This window comes from Anabrus simplex, chromosome 8 (genome assembly GCF_040414725.1).
Source record: "Anabrus simplex isolate iqAnaSimp1 chromosome 8, ASM4041472v1, whole genome shotgun sequence".
NCBI classification, from domain to species: Eukaryota; Metazoa; Arthropoda; class Insecta; order Orthoptera; family Tettigoniidae; genus Anabrus; species Anabrus simplex.
The window spans coordinates 186987496-187002742 of record NC_090272.1 but is presented as its reverse complement, the minus strand read 5'-3'; the positions used below and the strand labels follow the sequence as shown (position 1 = coordinate 187002742).

Genomic DNA, 15247 nt, shown 5'->3' with positions numbered 1-15247 from the left:
GAATCAGGTGCTCTTCCCATATTAACTTATTTGCCATTTGTTGGTGATGCTTCCTGTCGTTCGCATTACTTTCCCAATTGACATTTGGTAAATTGAGATAACCTGCTACAATCACGTTCCTTTCCTTATCATTTCCCACATAGCTGATTATCTTACCAAATAATTCTGAATCAGCATCTGCACTACCCTTTCCTGGTCTGTACACTCCAAAGACATCAGATTGCCTATTACCTTTAGAGATGAGCCTTACCCCTAGAATTTTGTATATTCCATGGTTTCCCATTTTCACACCAGGCAAATGCTGGGGCTGTACCTTAATTAAGGCCACGGCCGCTTCCTTCCAACTCCTAGGCCTTTCCTATCCCTTTGTCGCCATAAGACCTATCTGTGTCGGTCCGACGTAAAGCCCCTAGCAAAAAAAAAAAAAGAGAATTTTGTATTTGTCATCTTTAACTTTTTCATAGCTTACAAATTCTTCTTTCACCAGAATGAATTCTCCCCCTCCTACCATTCCTATCCTATCTCTTTGATACACCCTCCAGTACTGTGAGAAAATTTCTGCATCCATTATATCATTTCTCAGCCATGGTTCAACTCGTATTACAATATCTGGTTAGTATATATCTATTAAATTACTTAAATCTATTCCTTTCTTTACAATACTTCTACAGTTGAGCACTAACATTTTTATGTCATCCCTATGTCATGTATCTGACCTGCTCAAAAATGGTTTGCAGGTTCCTTGCGACAGGTAACTCGCAAGTACGTCAAGCAAGTGCACGTTCACATGCTGCAGGTCAGATACCTTTATAGCCTACCTACACGCCAACCTGCATCGTGTACAAGGTTTCACATTTATTTATTCTCTTTCCCATTGCTTACAGAATGGAAGATTTTCTGATGTGAAAATATACTACATCATGGACACCTGCTTGGTTAATTTCAGGTTACGACTGGTGTGTTGATGCAATTAAATCCTCAAACTATGCTATATTAGCAAATGATCTTGAGATAAACAGGGCCGTTATGTATTTACGGCAGAAGGAATTTAGCTTAGCCATTGATACACTCAAGACATTTGAAAAGAAGGAGACTAAAGTTGCCAGCACTGCTGCTACGAACTTGTCGTTCATTTACTTCTTGGTGAGTTGTATTACTGCTTCTATTCTAATTTCCATGTCATTGCAGATTTATGTAGTCAATCAAATATTTTCTGCTTTCATTGACAGCAAGTTCTGTGTACTGTTTTCATTAGTTTAGTACTTAATTTATTGTAGCATTAGCCATTTAAGAAAGGGAATAGAACCAAACCCCATGATGCAACAGCCCCGAAGGACCTTGGCCGATATGCTAGGTTTTCTTGACAGGGGCCTCTATCTGTCAGATAGCTCCTCAGTTGTAATCACATAGGCTGAGTGGACCTTGAACCACCCCTCAGATCCAGGTAAAAATCCCTGACCTGGCTGGGAATCTAACACAGAGCCTCCAAGTAAGAGGCTGGCATACTACCCGTAGACCATGGGTCTGGCGAGAAAGAGAACAGAGATCTTCAAAATGTGGTGTTCTATAGAATGTTTTGGGTGAGATGGCTCAATTAGATTGCATACAGAGGGGTACTGAACTGAATAGGCACGAGGGGTATGTTTGGCAAGATTTGACTCGAAGGAAAGATAGATTGGTTTGTCATATTCTGAGGCATGCAGCACTTATTCATTTTAGCTTTTGGGCGGAGGGATATAAGATAAAAATGCCCAAGGAAGACCAAGGCAGAAGTATAAGAAACTGATTAGGATCGATGTAAGATCTGCTAATTATGTAACATTGAAGAGATTGGCCTAGGATAGGGTTGTGGGGAAAACTGTGTCAAACCAGGCTAACTGTGCAACACCTTAACCAACAAGCTAGATTAACATTGAGAGGTGAAGCGCAGCCTGGCTTAAGCTAATGGAAAGATCGCTTGGCATGTTTTCAGTGGTCACATAAGCAAAGAGGCTGACTGTCGATGATGAAAAATATTGAAAATATGCATTATAGAATCTCTAGTGCAAAATGAAATACCGTTAGTCAAAAGCTTAGAGCATTAATAATCGTAGAATGCGAATATCGCCACTTCATCCATGTTGCGGTGCAGGGCCAACACCACAATCAGCTGATTGTAGGGTAGTTCGAAAAGGATATAAGGTGTTCGCCATACAGTGACATATGAACAGGCCATGAAATCGGAACAAGGGCGTTACCCTACTTGGCTGTTGTGCTTAAGCATAAATTACAATAAAAACCATGGTCATAAATGAGTATTTATGAAGGAAGTTCTACTGTACGTTAGGTTACAATCTCATTCTGATCATATTTTTAAACGTATTGCATCCCCATGAGAACCACAGTAATTGTTTAATGTATTTATTTATTTAATTTATTGATTGATTGATTAATTAATTAATTTATTTATATTTATATATTTTTATTTATTCATTTTTATTTATTTGTTTAATTAAGGTACAGCCCGTACATTTACGTGGTGTAAATATGGGAAACCACGGAAAACCATTGTCAGGGCTGCCATCGGTGGGATTTGAATCCATTGTCTCCCAAATGCAAACTCACAGCAGCTACTATAACTGTACGTCCAACTCGCTCGATAAAAATATTTATTATACTGTAAAGGACAGAATTATTATTATTATTATTATTATTATTATTATTATTATTATTATTATTATGTGCGTATGGACCCAATGGATCACGCAAAGCTCTAACAATTCTGTTTTCTGAGTTGCCAAACAGCTCTCATCCTTTCTCCGTGGATCCTTTTTCGTTCTTCTGTCCACTTTGCTCCAGTCTTCTTTTTCACTTCGTTCTCTGGTTGCACTTTCCATCCATTAATTTTTTTCCTATAAAGGTTTCTGTCCGCGGTGTCATATGGGTTTATCTGGGCTTTTTCCAGATCCTTCTTCACTTCTAGTACCCATGGAATATTTTTTAGATGTTCTATGTAAGTGAGAATCTTGTGTGTCAGTCTACTTGCTGGCAATCTGTGGACGTGCCCATAGAATTTCAGACGTCTTTTGCGGATGTCTGCTGCAATGTTGGAATGCTCTTCTGTCTTTTTGCGTGACCTCAGTCTATATCCATCTTCTGTTTTTCGGGGGCCGAGAATTTTCCTCAGGATTCTTCTTTCTTCTTTTAAAATGTTTTCTAGGTCACCTTTCCCGTTTAGTGTAAGGGTCTCGCTGGCATATAAGACTTCGGGCTTTATTACTGTATTATAGTGTCTGATCTTTGCATGGCGGGACAAGCACTTTTTATTGTATATGTTGTGAACCCTACCGTAGGCCTTCCGAAATTTTTGTAGGCAAATTTTCTGGGCAGCCTTCTCGCCTCCCGTTGGTTCAAGTATTTCTCCCAAGTACTTGAAGTGTGGTACTCGGTTGATTTGCCCATGTGCCGTGTTCAAATTTTGGATGTCAAATTTTGAGCAGAAGAACTTGGCCTTTTCAAAGGAAATTTGTAGGCCAACCTTTCCAGCACATTTGCTAAGGGTTTCAATTTGTTTAACGGCTGTGAATACATCATCTGTAAGTATGGCCAGGTCATCTGCAAAAGCGAGGCATGATATCTCAATACCGTCTTTGGGTCGTCCTAGTCGTATGGGGTGCCAGTATCCCATGTCTTTCAATACCTTTTCCCACTCGCGGATGACTTTGTCTAGGACGAGGTTGAAAAGAAGCGGAGATAAGCCATCACCTTGTCGGACGCCAGTTTTAATCGGAAATGGTTCAGAGATCTCCCCCATGAATTTAATTTTGGAGATAGTGTCAGTGAGTGTTGCCTTGATGAGGTTGAGGGTCTTGGAATCAAGCCCCAGTTCCTCAAGAACAACGAAGAGAGACTGTCGATCAACCGAGTCGTACGCTTTCCTGAAGTCAACAAAAATGCAGATGACCGATTTGTTCCTCAATGCTTTGTATTTAAGTGTTGTCTTCAAGTTGAATATTTGTTCTGCACACGAGCGACCAGGGCGGAAGCCTGCTTGATATTCGCCAATACTTTGTTCAAGTTGTTCTTGCGTTCTCTTCAAAAGGCAAGCTGAAAGAATTTTGTAAGTCACTTGGAGAAGAGAAATGCCCATGTAATTGTTTACGTCAGTCTTCTCCCTTTTTGTGTAATGGGTGGATGAGGGCGCACTTCCAGTCCTGAGGTAATTCCTCCGATTGCCAGATATCTGTAATGATTTGAGTAAGCTCCTTGACGGAGTTAGGTCCAAGATTTTTCAGAAGTTCCGCAATGATGCCATCTTCTCCGGAGGTCCTATTGTTTTTAAGTTTGAGGATGTGGCCGCGGATTTCTTCCTCTGTCGGTGGTGGAGATTCTGGGAAAGTGTGCCTTGGGGGTTCTTGAGGGAATCTTGTGAGGGGCTCTGGACAGTTGAGGAGATCAGCGAAGTAAAGTGCTAATTCTTGACAATTATCCTGATTACTGAGTGCAAGTTTTCCATCAGATCTTTTGAAAGCCAGGTTTTGAGGAGCGTACCCACAGACTTGTCCTCCGAATTCCCTGTAGAAATCTCGTACATTGTAGTTACGAAAGTTGTCTTCAATTGAGTCCAGTTGTTGCTTCAGGTGTTTTCTCTTGACCTGCCTGATGATTTTGGCTACTCGTTTTCTAGTTTCATTGAAATATGTTTGGTTTTCTGGTGATTTCTTGCTGTTGTATTTCTGGAATGCTTCTTTTCGTTCCTTCAAGGCACGTTCACATTCAGAATTCCACCAAGGGTGTTTAGTATTCTTTTTCAGGGGAATTTGCTCTCGAGCTTTCAGGATGATTTTGTTGCGGAATTTCTCCCAGGTGCCTGCATGTTCCCTTTCCCACACTTCTTGCAGATTAGTATTTCCAATCTGTGTCGTATCAAACTTCAGTATTTGTGACCTCTTATGATGAATTTTCTTCGGGGTGAATTTTACCTTTATTCTCACTAGGTAGTGATCGGAATCGACGTTTGCTCCTCGGCGTACCTGTACATCGTGTACCTCTCTCTGCATGGGATGAGAGATGGCAATGTGATCGATTTGAAATTCACCGATCCCTGGAACGGGAGACGTCCAGGTCTTCTGTTTCCGTGGAGATTTTCCCAGAGAAGTTGACATGATTTTAAGATTGTTTTGTTGACACAGTTCAACGAGTCTCAACCCGTTTTTGTTAGTGAATTTGTGAGCAGGGAATTTGCCAACAGTTTTCTGGTGTTCTTTTTCTTTACCAATTTGTGCGTTAAAGTCGCCCAGCAAAATTTTTGTATCCTCTTTTGGAATCTTCGCCATGATCTTCTGAAGTTTAGCCCAGAATGCATCAGTTTTTTGCGGTTCTTTTTTATTGTCCGCGTTAGTGGGTGCATGTACATTCACTATTGTATATTTCTTGTTAGCACACTGGATTCGCATTGTCATGAGCCGGTTACTTATGGGAGTAACTTCTTTTATTGAGTCTACAATACTTTTATGTACCATGAAGGCCATTCCTAGTAAGGGAGTTCCCTTACCAACTCTCCGCTCCGTTTTACTCTTGAAGATACGGTAGTTTCCATAATCAGCTGTTTCCTCATCAGTGAATCTCGTTTCCTGCAGGGCAAGTATCTGAATTTTCTGTTGATCTAGTTCTGTTGCAAGATTGTGTAATTTACCAGGTTGGATTAAGGTATTTACATTGAACATGCCAATGTATGTGAAGGTTTTGGATGTTAGTTTGCCAGAGAACTCCGACTTTCTCTGTGTTCGTGATTGCCTGGGTTCCCCAGAATCCGAATACCCAGTAGCCGTCTCATGACGGGTGGATTGGTTACCACCTGGGGTAATGTTGATTTTACTCTCACGAATCATCATAGCTTGTAATCAAAGATTGATCCAGTGTTTCCACTGGGAAATTAGGACCAGGGATTGCTAGTTCCTGGAACATAACTATACAGCCGTACCTACTAGGTAAACAGACGCTGACCACTTCACCGCTCGATCCGAGTCAGACGCGAGGTGGATTTTATTTTTGGTTCTTCCGCCCTCTCAGCCATTGAGACACATGTCCTCTTCTGCCATCGAAGCCGTTGACCCCAGTTCTAGTTTCCTCAGTTGATCCGCGAGTGCTTATTTGACTACGTCTTATTCACACTTGTCCTGTATATCTATAGGAGACTTCCCCTATTAGCCATTGGGACGCGCCGTGTCGGGGTTGAGGGCCCCATCCCAGTGTCTCACGCAGGGTTATGCTTAGTTCGTACTCAGTTCGGAACTAAAACCCCACGTGAGCTGACCAGGTAATAATGCATTATGCTGTCCATTACATATGCGTCACATTGCCAGGCTTAAAAATGGCTGACAATATAGTGGCCGGCAGTGTGGCCTTGGCAACGCTGATAGTAAAAGGAATATTGCATATCTTATTCGTGGTTTCTATGGAATTGATGACAAAGGAAACAAAATGAGTGCAGTTATATCAAAAATGTTCACTAGATATATGAATATATATGATATATATGATTATTATTATTATTATTATTATTTCTTTTCGTACTTTTACCATATCATAGTTGGATTACTAGCTGAAAGGTAACCTTGAAATTTGTCCATTATGAAGTGTAGCTTAATTTTAAACGTTAATGCAACTGACGTCTACAATAAACTTTTTCCCAAGTTGCTTTACATTGTACCGACACAGATAGGTCTTGTAGCAACGATGGCATACTAAAAGGCTAGGGGTGGGGAGGAAACGGTCGTGGCCTTAATTAATGTACAGCCCCGGCATTTGCCTGATGTGAAAAAGGAAAACCATACATTTCATGAACACCAGTAAAGTAGTGTATTTTACATGCTTGGTTTGACTGAAATAGACCCACATCAAACCAGTCCCCAAGCACAAGACAAGTCTTCAGGACAATTATGGAGAGAGAAAAAGAAAGAACCTGAATATCAAACTTCATTGAATCATACACCAACACCAAATGACAACAAACATGAACTTGCAAAGGCAAAGATAAACAGGTACCAAGAAATCATCACTTATAATAAGTCTGAAAAAGGGTACATTATCAATCACCTTACTCTGATTAGTGCACCCTTACGCTGAACATACAGCTGGCTGGAATTCTTGAAGGCGAGAATCTAACTTTTTACTTCTTAAAACTCATGATGTTCAGTCACCATGCACAATCTTCATGTCGCCCGATTATGTGTTCTCATGCCAACCTACTTTGTTTTGACAACTTGAAACATGGTTGCCCTTTATGAATTTGCCTCTGCAAGGAGCGCTGATGTTGTTGACCTTAACCCTCACAAAACCTCCTGAGAAGACTGGGGAGTGACACATGGGTGGTTACCTAAGCCATGGTGCGAGGATATGCATGATGACGTGGTTCACTATGAGAGACTGGAGGGCTGGATGTTCTGTAGTTGGAAGGTTAGTATGTAGAGTGGAATGGTGTAGAGTAAGGAGAGATGGATTGGAGAACTGCATCAGGCTAGTCCAAGGACTGATGACGAAAAAACTATCATATCATTATTTCTTGTGACTGCATGTGCAAAAGATGATCCAAATCAAGAAACAGATCACACTTTTTTATCGGCATATAAATATGTATTTTTTTAACCTGGAAAAAACAGATTTATACTCTACATACACTCATTTTTAATGATCAAGTCATATATAGAATGATAAGAACATGAAGGCCCGGTATCATCAACGTGGGTTAAATATGCTCTAATCCTGGGTTTTTTAACTTAGGGTTAATATTTTAACTCATTCTTATGAGTCACGCATTTCACCAAACTATTTCGGCAAGCTATTTTGACCCTCACCGGAAACAACTACCGTACCAATCGAGGTGGCAGTGACTGTAAATCAGAGATGCGTGTTTTTTTTGTTTATTTCTTGTGCGATATTTCATTTTCTTCCTCAGTTCCATGGTAGATATTATTCTTTCGTGATCGTGATAGAACTGATTGCAGTGATCGAAAATTAGTAGTTCAGAAGAGAAATAGGGGCATGAATGTTTCTGCTTTAGAAAAAACATTACTTATTGAATTAGCCACAGAGTACCAAAGCATTATATAATGCAAGAAGACTGATTGTGTAAAATTAAAAGAAAAGGACACATTGGAAAAAATAACAGGGGAATTTAATAGCATTTTCCAAGTTACAGGCCATCTTGCAACTATATAACGAATTTTGAGGTTAGAATCATTAATTATTTGAAAATTGATAGAAAAATAACCCTTGTTGTCCCTGACCATTATATGAAGTGACCCTGTGGTATAAAACCTTCATGCAATCAATACCTTTAGTATAGATAGATATGCCTGTTTCGGTCTTGCAAATTTCATTGACTACTTTACTGACGATGGTTCTTGACAGATTATACCAGTAATAATAATAATAATAATAACGTAAACGTTTCCACCTTTTCAATACTACAATATATTCACAAAATTACAAATTATACGGTACTAGTTTCGACCCATCTAGGGGTCATCATCAGCCGTATTGGAGCAAAGATCATTTGTGGCGAAATCCTAAGACAATGTTATTTTAAGGAATTGTCTTAGGATTTCGCCACAAATGATCTTTGCTCCAATACGGCTGATGATGACCCCTAGATGGGTCGAAACTAGTACCGTATAATTTGTAATTTTGTGAATATATTGTAGTATTGAAAAGGTGGAAACGTTAACGTTATTATTATTATTACTTATATATTATTCTCAGTTCAATACGGACCAAAAACATGAAATTTATAACCATCAAAGATTATACCAGTGCGTTCCAAGCTGGGTATCATTTGCTTCCATCAAGGGTGTCATAAGATTCATCGTACGCATAAATTCAGGATAGAAAACGAATAAAGAACCTGTGAGGAAATAGTGAACTTGCTTCCCATCGTTCGGCACATTAGCCGCATGATCGAGATGTTGATAACCACAAACTTGCTACTAACATCCACAGATGGCACTATATGGCTCTGTTCTCAATGATGTATGTTGGCGCTATCTATCGATTTATATTTTAACTCTTCACACGGCCTACCTCATACATATCACGCACAGCGAGATTATCAACTGCTTTCCTTCAGTTTAAAGTGATATCATTTATGAGAAACACCAGGCATGGACAAATTTGTGGTCAGAAAGAGACCTATGGCAGATCATGAAACAGCAGATGTGGAGCAACAGCCAAGTAATGTATGTGAATCTTTAGAAGGTTCAGAACAACAATCGAGTAGTGCATCTCTAACCTATGTTTCTTCCATGCCATCGTGTAGTAGCAAGAATGCGAAAGTGAGACTGTATAATGAGGAATACCTAAAAATGGGTTTCACGTGGTGTGGCAATGAAGTATGTCCTATACCGGGGTGTTTTATATGTGGACCCCCTGCGGGTGGGGGACGCACATGTAGAATACACCCGCGGTATCCCCTGCCTGTCGTAAGAGGTGACTACAAGGGGCGACCAACGGATGATTGAATTAGAACCATGAAACTACTTTTGATTCATACCATCACGCGGGGAACACCACGGGTTGCCTGAACTTGCAAGTAGTACCACCATCTTAGGTATGAAATAGGTTCGTGATTAGTAGCAGCAGAGAGTGGTTCCCCTGTGGGTTTCCAGTACCCGTGCGTCATACCCATGTGGGCGACACCGTGGGTCTGCGTTGCCTGTGATTAGTACCCACTATGTGAGAAACACCACGAGGCCCATGGGACCGGCACTCGAGCCTAGTACACCTAGGTGAGGAAACTCATCAGTTTGCGAAGGCTCTGAGTGGCGCCATTGTGTGAGTAACACCATAGGTCTGTGTTACCTGTACGAAGTACAATACTTGTGATTAGTACTATCTTGTGTGGAACACCGTGAGTTTCGCTACTTTTGATTAGTACCCCAACATGACAAATACCATGGTTCTACTTCATTCGCGACATGTACCATTCTGTGGGGCCTTAGGCATAGATATTGCACCCCTTTAGACATCAAGCATCATAGTGCTTTATGAGTGGTCCCTTGGTCAGTACTACTATTATTCTGGCCTTTTTTGAGTCTGATCCACTGGTATTTTGTTTGTTTGTTTGTTTGTTTGTTTTTTTGTTTTTTTGTTGCGTTCATGTCCATCCATTCATTCTTCTTGACATTTTTTAAAATTTTATTTTGGTCAGTGGATGAATTTGAAATTTTTGTTATTTCATTTCATACCATTAAGGGCCGATGACCTCGATGTTAGGCCCCTTTAAAGAACAAGCATCATCATCGTTTTATATATGGAGAAAAATTTTCTAATGCGAGCATGGCACCTAATAAGTTGGTGTGCCATGTTTCAACAAAACACAAACATTTACAAGGAGAAAGTATTGACTATTTCGAAGTACTTCTAAGACAGAAGAAAAAAATTAGTGCTGTGTTTACTAAGAAGTTGAAGACCTCCAATAAAGCTCAAGAAGTTAGTAATCTTGTAGCTGAGATTATTGCAAAGAATACGTTGCCTCATGTAGTTGTGGAGAAAGCCACCATTCCAGCTTGCCGTGCTATAGTAATGACAACGATGTTTGGCTCTGAGAACGAAACTGATATAAAGAAAATCCCTGTGGCTGCTAACACAGTTGGCAGACGCATTCAGGATGTGTCTGAAAACATTGAAAACTCGGTTAAAATTCAAGTTGACCGGGCGAGTTGGCCGTGCGTGTAGAGGCGCGCGGCTGTGAGCTTGCATCCGGGAGATAGTAGGTTCGAATCCCACTATCGGCAGCCCTGAAGATGGTTTTCCGTGGTTTCCCATTTTCACACCAGGCAAATGCTGGGGCTGTACCTTAATTAAGGCCACGGCCGCTTCCTTCCAACTCCTAGGCCTTTCCTATCCCATCGTCACCATAAGACCTATCTGTGTCGGTGCGACGTAAAGCCCCTAGCAAAAAAAAAAAAAAAATTCAAGTTGGTGAAACAAAATCAATGTTTGCAATGCATTTGGATGAATCTACTAATGTAGGTGGACTAGCTCAACTAGTTTATTCGTTTCCTTGATGAAGGGGAAATCGTGGAACAATACCTCTGTTGGAAGGAAATTCCCTACACAACCAAAGGTAAAAACATCTTTGAAGTAATAAATGGATACATGGAGACAATGAACTTGTCATGGAAGAATTGTTGGCATATGCACAGATGGAGCCCCTTCAATGACAGGTTCAATAAAAGGATTCATAGCATTGGTGAAACAACAAAACGGAAACATTATTATTATCCACTGCTTTCTACCTAGAGAAGCGCTGGTAGCAAAAAGAATTGGAGAGGATTTGAAGTCGGTTTTGGACAAGACTATTGAGATGATAAAATTCATTTAAAGCAGGCCTCTCAAGTCACGGTTATTTGCTCAGATGTGTGGCAAGCTAGAAACACAACATAGTCATCTCCTCCTCCATACAGAAGTCCATTGGCTATCAGAGGGCAAATACCTTGTCAATTTATTTCTTATAATTGCACTTCAATAAGGAACAAAAATGAAATTTATAGCTTATAATAATAATAATAATAATAATAATAATAATAATGATGATGATAATAATAAAGGATGCAATGCTGCAACTATTTGAGCAAGAAAAGAAAACCAAGTTTGCTGATGCATTAAAAGACTAACTCTGGTGTACAAAGTTAGCTTTCCTTTCTGATATTTTTGAAATACTCAACAAAACAAATGCTGATTAGGTACAAAGGAAGAATGCAAATCTCCGTACCGCTACAGGCAAAATTGCCTCTTTAAGGGACAAAGTTGGTGTATGGTTGAGAAAAACAAACTAAAGCAATTTTGAGACGTTTCCATTGATATCTAAATGTCCAATTAGTGACAAAATACAACCACTGGTTCTTAATCATTTAATGCAACTGAAATCGAGGCTGGATTGATATTTTCCAACAATAAATGTAAACCAATATGACTGGATAACCACGAACCTACTACGCTGGCGTAGCAGGGGGAGAGGTGATACTCCCACGTGGCGCGTCCCAGGTGGCGGATAGGGGGGTCCTAACCGGCTTGCTGGTGGACTCGAGGGAAATAAAATACCTCTCGCGGTCCAAACACACTACCCCCTGCGGGTGGGGGATGCACATGTAGAATACACCCGCGGTATCCGCTGCCTGTCGTAAGAGGCGACTAAAAGGGGCGACCAAGGGCTGACTGAATTAGAACCATGAAACTAATTTTGAATCGTACCATCACGCGGGGAACACCATAGGTTGCCTGTACTTGCGAGTAGTACCACTAAATTCGGTACGAAATAGGTTTGTGATTAGTAGCAGTAAAAGCCTGGCCTGGTGGATTCCAGTACCCGTGCGTCGTACCCATGTGTGCAACACCGCGGGTCTGGGCGTAGCCTGTGAGTTGTACCACTATATGAGCAGCACCGTGGGTCTGCGTTGCCTGTGATTAGTATCCACTATGTGAGGAACACCACGGGAATACCGGCGCCCGTGTTTAGTACACCTAGGTGGGGAACCTTCTCGGTTTGCGTTGACTCTGAGTTGGGCCATTGTGTGAGACACACCATAGGTCTGCGTTACTTGTACTTATTGTAATACTTGTGAGTAGTACCATCTTTTGTGGAACACCGTGAGTCTTCGCTACTTCTGATTAATACCCCAACATGACACATACCATGGTTCTATTTTACTCGCGACATGTACCATTCTGTGTGGCCTTAGACGTGGATTTTGCACCCCCTTTAGACACCAAGCATCATTGTGCTTTATAAGTGGTTCCTTGGTCAGTAATAATGTTATTTTCGATCTGTATTGAGTCCGATCCACTGGTTTTTGTTTGTTTATTTTGTGTTTTGTTGAGTTCCTGTCCATCCATTCATTCTTCATGCCATATTTTATTTTTATTTTGGTCAGTGGATGCCTTTGCAATGTTTGTTCTTTCATTTCGTACCATTAGGGGCCGATGACCTTCGATGTTAGGCCCCTTAAAACAACAAGCATCATCATGACTGGATAAGAAATCCTTTTGCACCCTCCATCTCTTGTGAACTTTAACTTATCAAAGAGGAGGAACTGGCGGAACTTAAAAGCAACCAGTACCAAGAGTCAGATTAAGACAGCTTCTGGGTTTCTATTCAGCAAGATTTTCCTCACCTCAGTAAAATGCCCTAATCATTTTGTTGCAGTTTTCTACGACATATTCATGTGAAAGTTTATTTTCTGTTATGGCTAATACAAAAACAGTTAAACGTGGAAGTTTAAGAATGTTAGATGAGGAAATGCATGTGAATTTGTCCTGCATCCAATCTGATATAAAGCAGATTTGTAATGATTGCCAAGCCCATAGCAGTCATTGAATTGGAACAGCAAAGTGCAAGTTTTGTATCCATGACAAAGGTGTTTTATATAGCCTATTATACTTGGAAAATATATATAGGCCTACCATGAAAAATTTAAATTTCTTTAAAATTAAACTCCTTTGTTAAAATAGTCTATGTTTGTAATTAAAATAATTAAATGGGTGTCATGTAGAGTTATGTGTGCTAATAGGGTGTCACCATGAGAAAAAGTGTGGAAAGTACTGGTCTATACCTCTTCAGAAATGGTTCCCGAGACGGATTTTGGAAGTTGTTCCTTCTTATTGTAGGCCTATTTCTGTTAGGAACACCATTTAACAAATCTAAATAAAGCAACTCTGTATCAAACACATGATTTACGGTGGCCATTTTACTTTTAACCTCGAGTTAACAGTTTAACCCAGGTGAAAGGTGGGGTTAAGTTAACTCTGGCATTAACATAGAGTTAAAATTAACTCTCCTTGATGAAACAGAATGAATAGTCAAATTCAGAATTAAAACGGTATAACACAGGGTTAAGGTTTAACCTACGTTGATGAAACCGGCCCAAAAAGGGACACATGAATAGCATAAACACAATGACAGTTCAATGTGTTAAGAGGGAGCAACTGAAAGAAGAGACAAGGATGAATATGAAAAAACACAAAAGGACAAAAATGAGTGAGTTGGCTGTATAGCTGTGAGGTTGCATTCCAGAGATGGTGGGTTTGAACCCCACCATCCATAGTCCACAAGATGGGGCTGCACTGTAATTAATGGCGCAGCCCTATCCTTACCAGTCCTAGCTCTTTCCTGTCTCATCGTTGTTAAAAATCTGTCTGATTCAATAGATCAAATCGCTAGTAAAGCAGAAAAAATAAAAAATAAAGAAAAGGAAAAAAATACAGTATAATCTCCGCGTCTTCATGCTCTTCTGCCTTTAAATAGAAGGGCTCTCGCCTCATCAACCCCAGTTCCCCTACATGCATTTCTTTTCAGCCCCCAATGAGTTGGTTTCTGCTTCCCAGCTTTGTCAGGAGGAATATTTAGGTTTTTTGTTATTAACATTATCAGTGTTGCATTCCTACACTTGTTATTGGTGACTTACAAGGTGTACAACTTTGCATCCACCGTTTTGTCCCAAACATTGGAAGCTTTAATGAAACAGATTACTTACACATGTATCATTCAAAGTAATGTCCATTGTTGGCCACGACTTTCTCCCATCTTTCGGGCAGTGTTCGAATCCCGTATCGAAAAAATTGTTGCATCTTTTGAAGTGATTCGCGAATCGATCCAATTTGTGACTTCTTCATGAGATTGGAAGTGTCGGTCAGCCAGGCCAAGCGCCATTGTTCGAAACAGGTGATAATCAGAGGGAGCAATGTCTAGAGAATACAGCAGGTGGGGTAGGACGTCCCATTTTAACATTCCCAGGTATATTTTGACCTCTTTTGCTTCGTGGGGTCGAGCGTTGTCGTGTTGCAAAATCACTTTATCGTGTCTCTCGCTGTATTGCGGCCGTTTGTCTTTCAATGCTCTGCTCAAACGCATTAATTGCGTTTGATAATGAGCACCTATGATTGTTTCACTGGGTTTTAACACCTCACAGTACACGATGCCGAGCTGGTCCCACCAAATGCAGAGCATGATCTTGGAGCCGTGAATATTCGGTTTTGCCATCGATGTTGAAGCATGGCCGGGATATCCCCATGATTTTTTGCGTTTAGGGTTATTGTAATGAACCCATTTTTCATCCCTGTTCAACATCTCTTGGTTTCAACTCATACGGGACCCAAGTTCCTTCTTTCTGAATCATGCCCATGGTCTTGAGACGTTTTGAAATGGCTTGCTGTCACTCCCACTGATCGTGTCAGTTCTTCTTGAGTTTCACGCGAGTCTTCACTCAGCAAT

General features: G+C 40.5%; 1 protein-coding gene across 2 annotated transcripts in view; it reads left to right on the top strand.

The window, feature by feature from the left end:
* The window catches only part of nompB (intraflagellar transport protein 88-like protein nompB), a 135296-nt gene that overhangs the window by 60024 nt on the left and 60025 nt on the right, over positions 1-15247 (top strand). For both annotated transcript variants that reach the window (XM_067152564.2, XM_067152565.2), the window contains one exon: positions 947-1143. In XM_067152564.2, the coding sequence (XP_067008665.2) occupies positions 947-1143 (197 nt within the window). The remainder of the gene's footprint in view (positions 1-946; positions 1144-15247) is intronic.